The 19,872-nt window shown below is 44.8% G+C and overlaps 1 protein-coding gene across 1 annotated transcript in view; it reads right to left on the reverse strand.

Moving 5' to 3' along the window:
- Nucleotides 1-212: 212 nt before the first annotated feature.
- The window catches only part of LOC146811143 (uncharacterized), a 198,812-nt gene continuing 179,152 nt past the window's right edge, over nt 213-19,872 (reverse strand). The window contains exons 6-8 of the mRNA XM_085618210.1: nt 11,488-11,541; nt 9,663-9,725; nt 213-410 (exon numbers count right to left, since the gene is read on the reverse strand). Coding sequence (XP_085474336.1) covers nt 387-410; nt 9,663-9,725; nt 11,488-11,541 — 141 coding nt within the window. The 3' untranslated portion in view covers nt 213-386. The remainder of the gene's footprint in view (nt 411-9,662; nt 9,726-11,487; nt 11,542-19,872) is intronic.

Genomic DNA, 19,872 nt, shown 5'->3' on the forward strand with positions numbered 1-19,872 from the left:
TATGTGACTGTAGAGCTGAACTTGGAAGAAGAAATGGCGGCCTCCAAAGTGAAGAGGGCTGTGGAACTGTGATTTGTTGATTCTTTTCTAGGCACCGATAGCAATATTTAACAGAGGTTGGAGACAAATCCACAGCCCACTCTCAAGTGAAGTCTCTGCCTGCTAAACCTCTCTCTCAGAGATTTAGAAAATGATGGAGACGAGTCAGGGACTGTGATGCTCTTTCTACTTTATTGTTAAATTAACACAAGGGACTGTACAAAATCACGTGAGGTTCCTAGAGAATAACATGCTGAGTAAGAGAAATGAAAGATGATCCCTTGTGTGGAAAGTTGGAAAGAAAGGGCTTCCAACCATCAGCGTTGTTGCAGAATCCGCCACGTGGATTAAATTCCCGATAAGATGCCCCCCTGCAAGAGAAAAAAAACAGGCAATGCTGAATAACATGCTCCTGGATAACTGAAATGCAGACTCTCCATCCAGACCTCAGTAAACCTAACTGGTGCTGTGCTAGCAGACTTCTTTGGGCATGGTGTGCCATCATAAGCTGCAAGTGATTTTTCCCTGCATCAAGTTCTTGAGTTATACAAGGACTGACAGTTAAGAAAGCCATTTAATAGGATATCTCAGGTACAGTGGTGACAAAAAAACAAACAAAACAAAGGAGACCACTGCAGCTTGCCCCACCCATTGCCCCTGCCAGCCCTGCCAATGAGAGGACCAACACAACCATCACACTCCTGCAAAAGTGATAATTCAGATTATTTGAGACCCCAAAGCTATGATAATGTCTTGGACAGCATGTATCAGCCCTTTAAATGTTTATTCAATTAAAAAAACAACTTGTGTGTGCTCATCTTTCATTTAGACAAACAGCGCCATCATGTGGTTGACTTTCATGAGTACAGGCGTTGACAATTAAGACCCTGTGCCGAGCATCGGAAACCACCAGCTCAAATTAAGCACTGCTCAGGGAATTACTCCAGATTTGCGAGTTAGTATGTTACCAGGTTTCTTCATGCTTTAGACTGATAGATGTCTGGTAGTGGTGGTGTGCATGCTGCCTCAGGGCGATACAAAAGGGATAGTCCCTTTTAGTTCAATCTCCAGTACAGCGAATGCAGTCCTGCTAATTAATGTACTTTCTGTTGCATGCACTTGTGAACTTTTTGGAGAAGGGACTTCAGTGTTCAAAACGTTGTAGTCAGATACGTTCATTTACCAACTCCATAATAGGGCCATGACATAAACAAAATGTTGTATGTTATTGTATCGATATCCTGATATACTTTCGTTATTGTAGAACTGAATGACCCATAGCCCATGAATTATAACGTGAAATGAGCACTGTTATTGTTAGGGCCCCTGATGAAGACCAGTTTGCTTTTTTGAAAAAGAATTAACATTTCTTCAAATAAAGAATATTTACAGAATCCACTGCCCTATTTGTTAGACCTCAAACGTGGTCGGTTTTTGTCTAAGGATAGTTACATGTTGGCCTTCTCGGTGACTGTATCATGGTTTGAACCCCTATGAGGCTATAAGGCACTGGTGCCTGTGGGCCTAATCTCACCTTTCTTATCTGTGCAAGGACTGTTACTGGGTCGACTCTGAGGGTCGCGTCACCCTCAAACCTGACTTGTGAAAACTGCATCGTGATGTGCTGGCATGCCGCGCATGCTTTTCGGATACTGACCATTGTATTCTTTGAGGTTGGGAACCACCGACACATGCTTCTCTAGTCCCAAACTTGCTGCTGCTGCTGAATAAGACATCTATCGGAGTCTGGGGCTCTGACAATGAGCTATTGTTAAACTGGTTTTTCATTCAATGCGTCGCCTATAAGTCAATGGCACCGTTCTGTGCTGGATCAGGTGCATGGGAAGTGATCCGATTTGCTAGCATTTCTTCCATAACAGATTGACCTGCCACATCGAAGATACATTTATTTTGGGTTCTGATACTTGCAGTATTCATCCAGAAAAGAGGCTTGCACACCAGCGTAGGGCAAAGAAAACTGAAAACTTCAGACAAGGAACATGTCTGTTAGATTTCCACTTTCTCTTGAGAATGGTACTACAGCTGTGAATGTATGGCAACAAAGGCCATTTTCCTCTTTGGTATATAAGATTGTGAATTAGTGTATACCTTATATGAGATTTTTCCAGGATAGATCTACCTAATTATTATGACATGTTCAAGTTCAAGTTTCAAAAGCTTTATTCGACAGCATGTCATAAAAGCAAATACATCCTAACAGTTCCATAAATACTAAGATAAAATAGTTTAAAAATACATTAAATCATTATGCTGGCGAATTACATCAAATAAAAACATCATCGGTGAATAAAAGATCATAAAGATCAAACATTAGATAAAATTAATAGACATTTCTTGGTGACAAAACACTCATTGATCAGCTTCAGTGGGTTTCAAAGTACGAAGGCGCAATATCCAAGCCCACCCCAAAAATTTAGCAACGGCAATTACCAAGCAGGGGGTGCAATCAGATTCAAAAATTCTTAGAGCTTCCTTATAGCTACGTGTTCCCAAATTTAGGCATACTGGTTTTATCCATCTACGGCGGGGGGCAATATAAAGCGGACACACAAACAACAAATGACCGGCATCCTCAATCAAGTCTGAACAATGATGACATTTATCATTCTTTGAGATTGACCATTTATGGGTGAAAGCTTTTACAGGGAGGGACCCTACTCTGAACTGGAAATACAGTTTCCTGTCCATTGGCCTCTCTATAATATCCCAATATGCCTCATAAGATGGTAAGAATTTTATATCAAAGAAACGGCCAGTCAAATTAGAGCCTTGGCCAATATAGGAGGCAGATGTTAGGGTCATATCCCAATATAATTTCTTAAGGATTGACTTTGATGGGATACTTGCACTGTTTGCATCATTCCATAAAAACCCTAGCTCCAGTTTTATGAGCAAGTTCTTAATTTCTTTAAGCCAAGTAATGGAATGAAAACAATCAGCCCTAATTATGTCCTTCAGGGCACTAGCATAATGTTCAAGTTCCGGCGTTGTCATGATCCGCCGCCAGTAGAGAAGTGGACGTAATCGTGCCAAATCCTCGATTTTTTTTCTCCCTAGATCATATTTTAATGGGATCGTAGGGGTGCTTTGGGGAACGCCTGTTAGGCTGCGCAGGAATTTATTTTCAGCCAGCTGTAAGCTACTTAGATTTGCAAACCCCCATAACTCTGAGCCATACAGCGATGCACTAATAACTTTCATGTTATAAATTTCTAAGGCAGGCCTAATTGGCTTAGTCAATGAAGATCTGTGCTTGGAAATAATTGCACCTGCAAGCTGGTGGAATTTTAAGACAGTCATATCTATATGGTTTGACCATTTCATACTATGTTGGAGCGATATTCCTAGGTATGTAAAAGCCTCGACCTGTTCCAATGGAATACCATTATATTTAATTACCCCTTTAGAATTATTCCGTTGGTTTAGACACATAAATTTAGTTTTAGAGGTATTTATCTCTAAACCCCGATCCTTACAGAATTCAGCGAATACGTTTAACGCTTTCTGCAATCCGCTTGGGGTTCGTGAAACCAACAACGTGTCGTCCGCGAACATGAGAACAGGCACTTTGGATCCTGCTAGGATTGGGGCGTCAGTAGGGGACCTATCAAGGTAATCGACTATCCCATTAATGTATAAAGAGAACAATGTCGGTGCCAGGACACATCCCTGTCGAACACCCCGTTCAACGGGAAATGGGTCCGTCACCTCCCCCTGGCTTCCCCATCTAATTTGCGCAAAATTGTTCTGATGTAAGCGGACGAGTAAGGTTAGTAATTCCGGGGCCATACCTGCCTGGGCAAGAACCTTCCAAAGTTTATGACGAGGAACCAGGTCGAATGCTGATCGCAGGTCAATAAAAACTGCATAAAGAGTCCCTTTGGACAACTTCACATTCCTCCAGTAGAGAGCTAAAAAGTAAAAAACCTGATCGATAGAACTGGTGCAGGGTCTAAACCCGGCTTGGTATGGTGACAAAATGTTATTGTCCTCAACCCAAGACTGGAGCTTATTTTGTACCAACCGACCTATTAATTTTTGTGCTGAGTCTATGAGACTAATAGGTCTATAATTACTTGGGAGTGATTTGTCACCCTTTTTATAAACCGGGATTATTTCTGCACCTGTCCATGAAGGAGGGACAGGTGCGCCCATAGCCACTGAATTTGCTAGCCATTGAAAGTATTGGCACCAAGATAATCTATCTGTTAAGAACACATCCGCGGGTATACCATCCATTCCAGGTGCACGTCCCGCTGTTATACTGTCCAAAGCTAGGTTAACCTCTTTAATTGAAAACACTTGCGTTTGGAAATAGACAGTGGGAGGGAGTGATTGCTCTTCTGCGGAAGGGACAGAAGCATACTGCGGTTTAAAAAAGTCAACCCATTGATTTTTTGCCACGTGATTTTGTGGGGAGGGTGCAGAGCCACCTCTACCCCACTTTAATGTGGCCCAGAATCGTTTTTGGTCTTTAGCCAAGCATGCGGATTTCAAGTCCTGCCACTGATTCTCGTCCCAATCCTTCTTTGATATTACCTGAGCTTGCCTGTAGAGCTTCCTGGCTGATCTCACATCTTCTGCTACTCCTGATCTCAGAGCAACACTCAGGTTCTTACGGGCTATTTTACAGGATTTGTTAAACCATCCCTCTTCAGGTGGACAACCCTTAGTGTTTTTCCCACTACTAGGGGGTTTCATAAAAAACCCTTGCAGTTTAGTAAAGAAAATGTTATGGGCCTTGAGCATAACTAGATAGAAATCAGGGTTAGTAGATTTAGGGGCTAGATTGGCCACCTCACAGATGACAGTTTCCTTGAGGTCATTTAAGATTTCCACCTTCTCAACAAATCTATCCCATTTGACATGACGCATGTTGTTTGATGTGACAATGTCCATAGTTACTTTCCCTCCCTCAATTTTAGTTTCTCTAGGGGTGTTTGGTAAATGTAACTCTAAATACAAGGGATTATGATCACTTTCGTCCCGCGTGATTACGGACATGTCATTCAATCTGTTCCATACTCTAATATCCACCAATAAGTAATCGATTCGACTGGCAGACCTTCCATTATCAAATGTGCTTGCACCCTGCTGATCTGATTTAGTGCGCCCATTTGCAGCTCTAAGCCCTCTTTCTAGACAAAGGGCTTTGAGTTGGATGGCTGCAGCGGACCATTTCTTAACTGAGGGAAGGTCCAACTGGGGAATACCTCACCTGTTGTCCTCTTCAATAGCAAGGAATCGGTCCTCCGGACCAAGAGGCTCGAAGGTTGTATTAAAATCTCCTCCAACAATTTTTACAATCTCATGGGGAAGCACTGCAAGCTGGTGATCCAAGACATTTATCACCTCTGGCGAGGTGCCCCCAACCATCCCTCGAGCGTAGATATTAAAGATAGCCATGCTGTTGTTGTTAGGCCAGTTTAGAATTAAAGACATAACATCTAACGATGGGAGATTAGGTTGAGTGATTTTGCAACATAGTGACTGTCGTACCCATATTATCAAACCACCAAGTGGTCGGCCTTTAGCTTTTTTAGTGGCAGGTATTCAAAAGTTTAGAAATCCAGGGCGGAAGACTGGGGCCACAGACCAAGATTCTTGGAATAAAATAATATCAAATTGATCCACAAAGCTACTCCATACACCGGAATGCAACTTGTTATTTATACCTGCAATATTCCAGGATAGGATAGCCAGTCCTGAATCAGATACGAAAGGACAAGAAGAATGTTTAATCAATGGTCCTATAGTCTCACCAATTCCCATATCCTGGCGATCGCTAGCGGGACTTAAGTTATCAGATGCAACATTTATCAATGAATCAAATTCTAGGGGATCAGGTAAATTATTAATCTGTAGATCCTGTATCTCACCTGATTTCTTACCCAGACAAACAATAGTAGCACTTGGGTCTGCTGGTAAAGCACTTTCCAAGGAGTTAAATGCTAGGCACATCCCACCGGGATTATCTAAGGGCTTAGACCCCAATGAGTCCATAACAACATTACAAGTTCTTTGGTGATTCCCTGATATCTCAGTAGCACTAATGCTAGCAAAAGGAATGGGGTCTGCTACAATTACGGCCAACCCCATATCAATGTTCACCACATTAGGTCTATCTTTGAGTCAATCGCAATCATTTAAGCCCGACAACACCTCAAATCTATTCTCCAGGCTAATGTTCCAGTTGCTGGTGGAAACGCTCCTACCCCCTTTACTTGGAGACAGTGTCCACCCTGGTCTTGATACTCCTTTGTGAATGACTCGATTTCTCATATAATAAAAATATTTAAGGGTTAACGGAATGATAACACCTTGTCTTTGTTGCGGGGAATTTAAGTTGGCCAAAATATCTGGGAGGACATCAGGATTGGAAAAATTTAATACCACACAATCCCCTTTAAATTTTTTCGGGTGATGCCCTAGCCATTGGACCCTTCTTGCCATAATAATTTCCCTGGCTAGTTTCTGCTTACCCCAAGGGGACATCTTCATGTTATTCACCAACCAATACAACGGTTTACTGATCAAGGAAGATGTAGTTTCCGACTTGTCAGTAGTCAAAACAGGAACATTGGCAAGTACCAATGTAAGAGGTTCTGCCTGGGAAATACATTGAAATTGGTTATTTACTACTGGTGCCTTGGGTGTGTCAGTATTTGCCTTCGGGAGATTTTTGTTAGTTCCAGGTGACAGAGATGGGGTATTCGCTTGTGCACCTCCTGTTTTCCTTTGTCCTCCGTTCGGAGGTACCCCCTTTAAGATACGTATATTTGGGGATATAGGAATAGTTCTAGCAACTTCATCCACCGGTCTGTTTATTATGGCATTTAATCTAGCTATCTCTGCCGTAAGATGGTCAATTTTGGCTACCAAGGGGGTTATAATATCTCCTATTTTGGTATCTATCATGTCTCTAATCTTATCGGTGAGCTCAGTGTCTGGAATTATTTTGGAAACTGACCCTGGAGGATCTTCTTTGGTAGTACTTTTATTCACAATAGTGACCCTTTTCCTCCCTGGGCGGGACCCATTACTTTTAAATTGGGACTTTCTGCATGCTCTAACTAGCCTACTTCTCAGGGGAAGAGCAGGCGACTGCGAGTCAGCTTCTGTAGCCGACTCATCTATATCTAATACAGAATCTAGTGGGGACTTGGAGGCTAAGGGCGGGCAGGAATCGGGTAAGTCACTATCTACACTTATTAAGTCTAGGGACATACTACTTGTTGGCTGTAAAGGAGAAGCCAACAATGCGCCAGACAAAGGAATCAGTGGAGGAGAGCTAGGAGAACATGATAGCCCCAATGAAGCCCTCCTTTCATTATTAATTTTACTGACAATTTGGACCAAGTAATTGTCCATAGTGTTAGTCATTGTAGGATTCCTTGCTTTGGACATAGCATCCATATACGGCGACTATATACAGATAACTCAGGAGGTGGTATCCCCAAGCGTAAAAATGTTCCTCAATATCAGTACCTGTTTTATGGCAGTCCCAGTAAAGTGGCTCAGTGATACAGAAGACAATGGTGTGGCCCGTCCCGTCCTCGCCCGACCACGGACGGCCACAGACGACCCGCCCTTTGCCCGGGCTTAGCCCGGCGGTGCCCGCTCGCGTGCCCGCGAAGCGGGGCGCTCGTCAATTTCAAGCGCCGCCTGGCGCGAAAGTCCCGCTAACGGCTGAGCGCCGCTAAGCCTTCTGGGTCCTGTGGTCCACCCCTCTCGTCAGCCGCGTTGATGGAGTGGCGGCGGCGAGGGGAGACCAGCACAAAGGGCAGCAGCAGGGCAAGGGAGGAGACAGCAGCAAAGACCGGGCGATTCCCTCAGGAGACAACAGGAGCACCCGCTCTGCCGGGGCGCTCGTCAATTTCAAGCGCCGCCTGGCGCGAAAGTCCCGCTAACAGCTGAGCGCCGCTAAGCCTTCTGGGTCCTGTGGTCCACCCCTCTCGTCAGCCGCGTTGATGGAGTGGCGGCGGCGAGGGGAGACCAGCACAAAGGGCAGCAGCAGGGCAAGGGAGGAGACAGCAGCAAAGACCGGGCGATTCCCTCAGGAGACAACAGGACATGTTTCATCATCAATTCCGGTCCTGAGCAGATATTGCACACAGCAAGCTTATTCTCGAAATGTTTTAAAGGTACTCTTTTTTTAAAGTTTAGAATGAGCAACCAAAATGTTGAAAGCTTTTTTTAGTGTCAGGGTCAAAAAGCAACAATTGTGCAGTGGTAGGTAACTATTAGTTGTATTATGGCCTTCCTACGACAAGGTTAGAATCGAAGAATGCATGAGTTATTTGAGCCCTCATTACAAGTGACCTTGATAACTGCGCTTTGTTCGGTAACTCCTGGACTGATAATCACTTGGGCATGCAGATTTTGGTGCAGATTGGACCTCTTTACCTGACACAAAGTCGTAGTTGCAAGTTATTTATTGGACAGGGTAAATTCAGACTCAGGGCTAAAATTATTCACCCAAAAACCGGGCAACTCGTAGTGAGGGCCTCAGTGTACATTGAAAAGCCAACATGTTTCTGTACAGATTACTGGCCAGTATTGGTCTGGGGCATCCATCTAGACAATCACACCTCTATGTTGTTAAAATTATAGCCTTGCAACTGGCCAGGTCCAGTGGCTATCCATTGAGGGATCACTGACACAATATCAAAAACAACATTATTGTGAAACACAAGTATTTAAAGAATACCACTTTCCTTGCGCTCGCCGCATCGGTGATGCGGTACGCACAAGGTAAGTGGCTTTATTTTTTATTTTTATTTTCCCTATTCTGTCGTCTATTGACTCCCCCCTCACCCTCGCCCGACCCTGCCCCAAAGCTCTTACCTGCACCTGCTGTGCCTGGCGCAAGGGTGTCGGCCTTGCATGCACGATTGCTTTCGAGCAGAACGGGTCACCTTTCTGCGCAAAATCAATACTGGGAGGCATATTCCTCTTTCTATGTGTGCTGAAGAATGCAGCAGACGTATAAAGAGGAAGAAACGAGGGGAAAAAGAGATATTCCACCTTGGTACGCCTCCCCTAGGAAGGTGTAAGATTTTAGCACATCCCAAAGTTTACAAGTTCTTGTAAATTTGGGGATGCATCAAATCCATGGGAGTTGCGTGGTAACACCCATGCGATGCCCATGGAATGCCTTCCCAGTACACGTAACACAACGCATTGATTTGTGCTGCGTTGGGTTACTCAAGATTTTTGAAGCCTCTCAGAGGCATGCAAAGTGGCTTTGCATGGCTTCAAACATTAGACTTAAAGGTTTGCCTCACGCAAGTACCACGTCCCGTGGTGCAAACATGATGCAACCCTCTTATAAATGAGGCCCAGAATGTGCAACTAACACAGCCTTGCTGCTCAGGTTTCATCCGTCTGAGGCAAACTCTTAGGTGATTGCTGGCACCTGAGACAGAACTACACCCGGCCAGGGATGTGGGAATTTGGCAGATATTAATTTGAAGACAAAACTATGATTTTTCAGTTAGATAAGTGGAAATTAACTCAAAATTATTTTAAAAAACAGCAGAATCACCTAAATATTCAGGTTAGTTGTAGTCAATATTTAAAAGATACTCAAAGTGACTTACGCCCTCATTGCAAACAACGGAACCTGCCACGCCAAGAACAGTACCAAGAAGTTCTATATGTTCCTGTAACAAAATCAAAGAAAAGAAAATGTAAGAAAAAGCCATCATTGGAGACAACATATGATACATTACGAGAATCCCCTCACCTTCATACTGTACATTTTTATTAATATGCATCAAGAATTAATCTGAAAATAAATGTAAGCAGAGGTTTTACCATAGTTCTAACAAAAGAGCATCATTTCAGATTCGGCCATTAATCAACCTACGGTTTTACCTCCTGGCCGCTAATAGGACAGGACGGACGGATGCAAGGGTAATTCTCCAATGTTTCAAGACAACTACTAGATAAACAACTCTTTCACTCTCTGTTATCAAACAAAGGGGCATATTCTGAAGACTCTATCGCCACCACAACGTCACTGAAAGTGACTTGGTGGTGGCAATAGGGGCCTTGCTTTATTCACAAGGCAGCGTTAAGCCACTTAACGTGGCTTAACGCTGCCTTGTGAATAGGCCCTCTTTCACGCTATGTTTAGCATGAAAATGACTTGCAGTGGGTGTTGCGGTGGGCATTCCATGCAACACCCATTGATATTTATGCTGCCCCCTATTCACAAGAGCAGCGTAAATAGGAGCTAACGCCAAACTTAAGACCAGGAAAACCCTGATCTTAAGTTGGCGATATCAGTAGAAATGCTTTATTTCGCCTCGTTTATGCATTTTCCATGTGTGCTGCTTGTGCTTGTGTTATGGGGGTTCATGGCACTTTGGTTGGTTGGGCACCACGCTGACAAGATAAGTCTCCCCCAATCAGATATATTCACTTGGCCCATCTTAATAAGCAATTACTTCCCAGTCATCGACCAAGGGACCAACATTTACTCCATTTGCAGATAACTCAGGAGCGTTTTAGGCGGGGGGTCCCGAGGGCTAAAACTGCTTGACTCTACTCTCCGCTTGTCCCACTGAGGGGGTTCACAGTGGGTGGCTACGTTCTTACCTGCAGCACTCTGGTGGTCTGGGAGACACTGCTATTCATACGCTTGGCAACCTCTTTCTCAATTAGAGCACATGGGAATATTAAGAGAATGCATACCGACATAAAATAATATAGGTAACAATCGCAACAAACGTTTCCCAAACGTATGGTCTGTGCTTACTTTAGAGCAGAGAGAGACAAAGTCAGAGTTTCTAATTCATAATTCCTCAAGATAATGGATCAGAAATGTGTGGTTGCCATTGTTGAACACAGCCCGCAAATCAGTTAGACCAAAGCACAGACAAAACCTCTTGATAGATGTGAATCATTCAAGACAACGAGACAACTTAACAGGTTCTTGCTTGATAAATGGATGGTAAAGGATCTCTGATGATTCTTACATTGAAAGCCCATTAGGTTTAGTTTCTTCTGCCTTCTTTATATGATATGAAACAAATTCAGCATATAGATCCCTCCTCAGATACTACTGAGTGTTCGTGTCCCTATCTTCTAACTGGTAGGGTAACTGAAACTCGGATACTGAGATTGTGAAAAAACACATAACATTGGCAACTCCTGACATTTTGGTTGAATCAGTGGACAAATTAATAACACAATACTTTTCTTCATATGGAATTCTAACACACAACAACCCTACTAATTGGTGTGAGGGCATATGTATTGTATGCTGAGAATCGATTTATGTGAACGTTTAAAACAATCAGTTAGCATTTTTCATCCCTGAGCGACCTACCAAACAATTTTCAAAAGCAAACATTTAACAAATAAAAATGAACTAGGCTGAAAAATCATTAAGAGAAATTAATTGCAAATAGTTTTTACCATTTCCTTTACCAGCTCCCCTGTTGTATCCTTTACTCCTTCTACAACATTGTTCTGAAACACAAAACGTCAAACAGTGAATGAGCGTAAAGTGTATTTTGAATGCGAACAAGTACATAAACTTCGAAATATTTATAGTCTTAATATATACATTCACATTAGCTTCGGTGCATGTGTTCCCAATCCTCTACTGTAGACACAATAGGGTAAAAGCAGACTGTGTATATGGTCACAATATCAATTTCACAGATACAGGGACCATCAGGACAATACGCACCTTGGGCCTCAGGCCAGGGCACTGTAGGAGTTCAAGTCCCTCTCCCATCATACCTCTGAGGTGCAGATACTTTGCAGTTTCTGTTTTATATAGAAAATGGCTAAGTTCTTCACAGCGATTGTGCTGCCAGCCTGACCTTGTTTACATGTCCCCTTAGTGACTCAGGACATCCATGAAGAAAAACTGTAATAGAACATATGAAATGAACAGAATGCTCATTGCACATGTGCAGTGTGAAGTTCATGAATGTGCTTCTAGGCACCTGCGATGAAGTGCTTGGCCTAGACTCTAGTAAATATAGATGGTTAGTCATAACGCCACCACTGTGGAACAACTGTGTTCCCTTAATCCACCATTTCTCTACACTACAACATGAGCTCCATATGCCAGGTAGCTTAATGTTTGATTTGTCAATGGCTCAAATAAACTATATAAAGACAGTCAATTCATTGGTTACCCAACGTCAAAAGCTAGTATGAACATCCGTATGTCCACAGGTTGCCGACGAAGTGGCTGTTGACACATCTGGTAATTTATGATACCCTGTTAATGAATTGTCAAACAAATTGAAAGTTGTCATTGGCAACTCTATATAGTTACATTTATTGCCCCTTCTGATGAAGACCCCAATGAACGTTGCACAAGAGCTTAAACCAATGTGAACTTTTTTTCTGCATCCTGCATAACTTTGTATGACATATATTTATGATTTTACCGACAGCTGATACATTTATATTGTTTTACTGTTACCAGTTAACCTGTGTGGATGGTCCTTCCCAAGAGAGCGAGGCAGTGACGGAGAGAGAATGTGTGTGTGTGTGTGTGTGTGTGCGTGCGTGTGCATGGGTGTGCGTATGTTTGTGCATGGTGCGCACCCATTTTTGTTGACCGACACTTATTTGTTCCTTATCAGGCTTTCATCCTGAGGAAGACAGAGAGAAAAGCACTAAAGGGGGAAATAGAGAGGAAGACAAAGACGGAAGAGCAGTTACTAAGGAAGAAAACAGGGATGAAAAAGAACTTGCAAGAGTGAGATACAAGAACAGAGGTTGTGTGGTGGTGGATGAAAGAAGCCTGAGATGGAATCAAGACTGCGCAACCTTGGTGTGGGTCACCCCCGATATTCGTAGACCGAGACGCGGGCTTTTAGGTAAAACTTTGGGCCCTGGTACCTACTGTTTTACAAGTTAAGCCCTGTCAGTAGCGTCTTCCACCTGCACATGTTGGATTTTTATTTAACAGGTTCCTTATTATTTGTGATAAAGAAATATTGAAGTGTGCCATTTTTATTTTAACACCGAAAAGTATAATATGAATGGAAGATGTTGCAATATACTTTAAGTCCCATGTGTGGAGTGATTTTTTCCCCTCATCTGAGACGATCTATCATGACTGAATCCAATCCCTGTTACATTCCAAAACTTGCTCCAAATGCACCTTTTCACTCCTGCGGGAGTCCCCTACAAAAAGAAGTTTGATAGCATCATAACAAAATCTCCTGGCTGCTTTCTTCTTATGCATTATTACGCAAGAACAGTAATCCAACATTTAGCACTATTTTTATAGTGCAAAATGCACCCTTGTGTCCAAAATGTGCTAGCAGATGCATTTTGTGCTAAGAAAAGAGCACTAAATGCTATAGGGCATGAACAACAGTGGTGAGCAGCTGCTCACTCTCTCCAAGATTGATGTTGCTTCGCTCCTGCAGTAAGATTTTTGACCCAAATTACTCAAGCTGGCGTAATTGCATGATTTCGGTAATTTTGCATCACAAGAGTAGTGCGTAGCTGAAATTACTCATGTTACTCCAACGTAATTACATTTTCGCCCAGGCCTAATTAAAAGAAACTACTGATTTTGATGTAATCAGAGAGCAGTAGTCCATTGTCAACAGGTTTTGTGCTGGACTTCACTCAGACTTTGTGGGAGATTGACCCCTGAGGCCAAAGTGTCCTCCCCGTGCTAATGGACCAAGGGGTGGCCACAGGAAGACCCTCAATGTCAGCTCAGCATCAGCAACGTAATTTGGTATCTTCAGCATCCTGCATCCCTTGCATCATGACCCCTCCATTGGCTTTTATGTCTGTTCACCAAAACATCCTGAATCTGGACTGACGACTACTTAAATCCGGAGGTACTTGTTGAACTGGTCCTGATTGGACCCTGTGACCAGCTCCTTATTGGAGATTGACTCCTAAGATTGACCGTATAGGCGTTTGCAAGATGCAGTAGATTGCAAACATTTATTGCATGCACCGCCTATGCTGGACCTAAAAAAGGTCATTGAGAATGTGTATTGTATCTGGTTACAAGAGATACCTTTCCTAATTTTCTGTGTGTTATTGCTCATGAATCATGTTCATAGTCTGAAGGTACATTTCAGTTAGTAATGACGCACTGCAGTGGCTGTTCTTTAGTACCACTGAGTCCTGAGCTTGTCACTATTCCATTCTTGTCAATCCTAGTGACTTAGAAGGTAGGCCACTGCAAGTATGCCAGTTGCAGATTCAATTTTACTATTGTGCCACTTCTAATAAGACCACAACTGGCCTGTGCAGTAGTATTCCTGCACTCCCACATCAAAACTAAAACAAAGTGCAGCCAAAGATTATATGGCCTTAAATCATTTCAGAAAAGAGATCCCATGAAGTGAGACCAGGGTGTAATTTACTTACAGAGATCTGGATATGCCTCTTCAAAACAAAAGTTAAAGAAGAATTGTAGAGGAGACCGAACGGCTGTCACTGGGAAGCGCACCGTTTACACCTGACCCTCACTTCAGACAAAAAAACTCGTCTGAAATGTTTCCTTTTGCTCTCGCCATGCAGGAAATATGCAGTCAATGTTTATGCCATAGGTTTACCAAACCATACTAGCCAGCTTTCTAAATCCGTTAAGCAGGTTAAAAATGCTTCTTAGCATGCTGATGACATCACAGAATAAAACATCTCATGATCATTCACCTCTCAGTAAAATCGTGAGAAATGGTCATGTTTCCCTCCGGTGCAGAGCACGTCACCACGGAGTCGGGTGCAGTTAGAGGGCATCCTAAACTGATCCAGCTGTCATTCTGCACCCAACAGAAACACAATACCTCTGTACTTCTAAATGTGGACTCCAGCTTTTGTTTTTGACTCCTCCTATATATCATTTATGTCAGAGGGTCATTCGGTGTGACTCTTTCCAGCCTGCACATTGTTCTCATGCCCCAAATGCCTTCCAGGTTCACCCTTTTTAATTCAACGAAGGAGCTTATAGGCTTTGGCTTTATCACAACTATTCACCAGTACCAGCAGGAAGTAGAGAAAGATGTCAGGGGCGGAAAAAGACCTATGGAGAAGCAAAGATGCAGATAGCATAAAAGACACTTAGGATGGTGGAGTGAAGTTGCTGAACTCAACTGATGTATTTACCAGATGGTATCGTGTATCAAAGATGTTGGTAAATTACTGGTCAAATATCAGAAGACCGAATGAACCATAGGAAAATCTTGCAAACTAGTCCAATACCGCTGAAAGTCTGCGGGCGGCTCAGTGAACCATGATCTGCTGTTTGCTGCTCTTCAGATGCACAAGGGCGGCGGTGCTAAATGCAGTAGGTTCAGGATCACACAGGGCTCATGTGGCACTTGTCAAGGGGGTGCAGGGCAGAGTAGCCATGGGAAAGAGTGAGGGGAGAAGAAATCTTCCCTCCCCTATTTACAAGGCCGATGTAATGTAGTGTCGCTGGACTGGGCACTACCTTGAAAGACCAGCTACAAGTATTTACTGGGGCCTTTATCAATGATTACACAGAGCCAATGTTGATGGTTGTAATGGCTACCGCACACATGCGTCCAGTGACGTCAGTGGTGTGGTAGACGCTTTTATTAACTAACAATCACGTGACTGGACCAGACCATGCAGTCCAGTCATGACGGGGAGGCACCAGGAGATTCCACCAAGGAAACGTACTAATGGGGACTCCCACAGCCTCACTTGATGGTGGGGGCAAGGATTCTTCTGAGCTTTTGGGCATTCCATCATGCCCTGCTACCCCGGGGTCACTGTCCACTGATAGGCGAGTGTCCATCACGGGTGTCTGGGGCGATGCTCATTCCATGCCCCCCAGTGTTCCAGGGAGGATCGGATGGTGGATCAGGACCTGTATTTGCCACTCCCTTTCCTGGTCCGGCACAGGGGTCTCTGCAAGATGACATTTCTTGAAGTGGGACACGTTCCGTGTCACAATTTCTCCGCCCCTCCGAGCCATTATTCGCGTGCCTTGCACTCTAATGACAGTCCAGGGGCGCTTCTCATACGGAAGATGGAACTTGCTCTTCGTTGAACGGTTGTTGAGCAACACCTTATCTCCTTGCTGCAGATGGACCTGACAAGCTCCATGGCGCCGACTGACCTGCTTGTGCATCCTGCGCCTTTGCTCATCAATCCGGCGATCATCTGGGCTTTCCGGGAACCATTGAGGATGATGAGGAATTGAGTCCGTGACCACTTGGCTCATTGAAAAATGTCTGGGAGCTAGACCCGTTGTGGTGTGAGGAGTTTGGTGGTAATTTCTCAGGAATGTGAAGAGAGCTAGCTCCAGGGGCTGGTGACGTTCATGGGCTATGCGGATGACCTTGTTTAAGGTCCGTATAAATCTTTCTACCTCCCCATTGGCTTGTGGCCAGCGAGGAGTAATCTTCCGATGTTTGATGCCCAGCGAGGCTAAGTATGTTGCAATCTCCTGGCTTTGAAATGGCGGCCCATTGTCAGTTTTGAGTTCTTTAAAAATGCCATGCGTTGCTATTACCTTTTCCAACTTCGGGATTATCTCAGCGACACTTAAGGTGTTCACAATCTCAATTTCCGGATACTTGGAATAGTCGTCAATAGCCACAAATGTTTGTTTTCTATCTGGTAGACTTCGGAAATCAAGACTAACGCTTAGCCATGGCCGAGGGGGCCTGGGTTCTGTGATCACAGGAGCAGGTTTGGGGCTTGCCCCAGTTACTTGGCACTACTGGCATCCCCGGATGGGGGCCTCAACAAGCTCGTCCATCGGGGGAACCACACCTTGGTTCTCAGTTGCGACTTGGTCTTAACCATTCCTTGATGTCCACTATGAGCCAACTGAATAACTCCGTCGGTCAAAGACGAAGAAATTACCAGCCGGTGTCCTCTCATGAGGCAAACTGTATTGTCCTCTGCCAACTCTTCACGTACGTGATATAAACTCTCCAATATTCTGCGCGCCCCTTCCGTCAGTATCTTCCACTCTTCTCTGACTTTGTGCCAGTTGCCATGTTTCACCACCTGCTTGACTCTTTGCAGGCATTCATCCTTGTCTGTTTCATGCTTTAGATCATTCATGGAGAGAGGAATGGGACAGGACCCCTCCGTGACGCACTGGACATATTCCTCCGTGTCTACAGCATCCTCTTCCTCTTGAGCTGTTGCACTCCTCGGATGACGAGACAAGTAATCCGCGGGATTGTGGCTCCCTGGTTGGTATTCAATTCGACAGTTATAATTTTGCAGCTGCAGCATCCACTTTTCTATCCTCTGCAGCGGTTTTGATGAAGTGCCGGAGAACAGAGGCAGAAGGGGTTTGTGGTCCGTGGCTACCACAAATGGTTTGCCGTAGACATAAAAATGGAAGTGGCGGAATCCCCAGTGGATCGCAATGGCCTCCTTCTCAATCTGAGAGTACCACTGCTCTGTGTCAGTGAGGGAGTGGCTGGCGAAGGCCACCGGGGCCCGTCTTCTTCCACCGTGCGGCGCTGCATGAGAACTGTGCCCAGTCCTTTTGGACCTGCGTCGACTGCAACCAGTGTGAGTTTTTGGGGGGAAAAAAATGGCACAGTTGTGGCCACAGATAGGGCATCTTTGATGTCTTGGAATGCTTTTGCTTGTGGTTCTCCCCATGCCCAGGGGAACGAGTCTTTGGTGAGATCCCTCAGGGGCTGAGTAAGGGTTGTGAGATCTCTGATGAAACGCTCGCAGTAATTCACCATGCCCAGGAAGCTGCGGACTTCTGTGACGTTGACGGGGGCTGGTGCATTCTTAATGTCTCTGACCTTGTCAGGATCCGGGTGCACCCCATCAGCAGAGAAAGTATAACCGAAGAATTGTAGTTTGTGCTTAAGAAATTCGCACTTTTCTCTGTGCAGTGTTAGTCCTGCGTCCTTGATCCTCTGGAGAACTTGCACCAGTCGGGAATGGTGCTCGGGGATTGACTTGGCATGTATTATAATGTCATCACTCAAGTTGATGACTCCAGGAATATCCATGATCAGCTTGCTGATTACATTCTGGAATACTTCGGTCGCACTTGATATGCTGAAGCTCAGACGGGTGTACCTGAGAAGACCTACATGAGTGGAGAAGATCGTGATGTTTCTTGACGCCTGATCAAGGACTAGTTGGTGGTACCCCGATCACAGGTCGTGCTTTGAAAACCAGCACGCCCCCGACATTTCTCCGATCAAATCATCAATAGTAAGGGTGATGTGTCGCTCTCTTTTGATGGCTGCATTCGGCAATATCATGTTGACACATATCCTCACAACGCCTGGTTTCTTCGGTTTTCGGGCTATGACAATTGGAGAAACCCACGGCGTGGGACCCGACACCTTCTCAATTATGCCTGCCTGCTCCAGCTTGAGTAGCTCTTGATCTACCAATGGTCGCAGATGAAAAGCCACTCGGCGGTGTCGTAGGGCCACTAGTTGCATGGTCTTGTCAATGTGCAGATGTATCTCCTTTCTTTTGTATTTTCCGATGGCCTCAAAGACTGATGCAAACTCCTGGAGTATGTGCTGGATTGACTCTTGATGGATCCGAAATGCAAATGACACGATGCCAAGATCCTCTGCGGCCCGGCATCCCAGGAGCATGCCTTGTCCATCCTTAGTGACGTACACCATGGTACTGACTGACTTGTCTTCATGGGTGACTGTGGTTTTAAATTTTCCTTTAATTTCTAGTGGTTTGTCCTGTTCGTACGCGTAGACCGTGATTTTAGTGGGCTGTAGAGAGGGTGCTGGGTGCATGTATCTTGTAGAGAGCGGCTGCCATTATGTTAATGGTGGCTCCGGTGTCCACGACGGCTGTGACTTTCTGGGCTCCCACCCGAATGCGGCATTGGGGGCAGACGCCTGCTCCTGCTTGACACAGCCCCAATCATGTGCACCTTGTGAACCGCCTTTTCTTCCTCCTCATCGTCGTCCATGTCACTCGACTCGCCACGTCCCTCGGGTACCGTATTAACCATTTGCTTGGGCTTTCGGTACTGCTTGGAACGACATACCTTTTCAAAATGGTTGAATCGGCCTCAGACTGTGCTTTTCTTGCCCTTCGCTGGACAAACAGCTGCTTTGTGAGGTGGGCCACCACAGTACCCACAGTATCGTTGACCCCCTTGTGGGCCACTAGTGGACGACTTTTTGTTGCGACGGTCCGCCGGCTTCGTCGTCATCACATTTACTGGTTCCACTTTGATAGGTGACTGCAGTGCTGCCTCCATGAGCACTGCCCTAGCCTTGTACAGCTCTTTCGGGCATCCCAGGGTTAAAATGTCCGCTAATGCCTTGCCCGACTCTTCCAATATTCTTTTGCGAAGCTTCGCTGATGCACACCCCTGGATGATCTGCCCTCTAATCTCCTCCGTCTCATCTCTAAATCCACATGCGTATGCCAGGAGCTTGAGCCGGCCGTGGAATGTGTCGAGTGATTCTTCTGGTAGCTGCCTAGTTTGACGAAAGATGAAGCGCTCGTAGTCCTGATTGGCCATCGGTTCATAATGGCCCGTGAGCGCGTTGATGAGGGTAATGTGAGTCTTGGGCATTGCCTCTACAAGAGTCTTTGTGATGCAGTGGATATCCTTCCCTCCTAGGTGGAGTAACATGGCCCTCTTCTGGTCTTTGTGTACCTTCGTTGCTTCAAAGAATATGATAAGGAGTTCTACGCATTCTTTCCACATGGATGCCTGAGCAGATGAGGATACCTCCATTACAAATGGCTCAATGGGGAGAATAGTGGACATGGTGACTGTTCTTTAGGGCAGGCGGATGTGGGGGTGTGATGCTGTGCCGTATAACACTGTCCTTCCCCTAAATGAGGGGTAGA

This window comes from Triturus cristatus, chromosome 7 (assembly GCF_964204655.1).
Source record: "Triturus cristatus chromosome 7, aTriCri1.1, whole genome shotgun sequence".
NCBI lineage: Eukaryota > Metazoa > Chordata > Amphibia > Caudata > Salamandridae > Triturus > Triturus cristatus.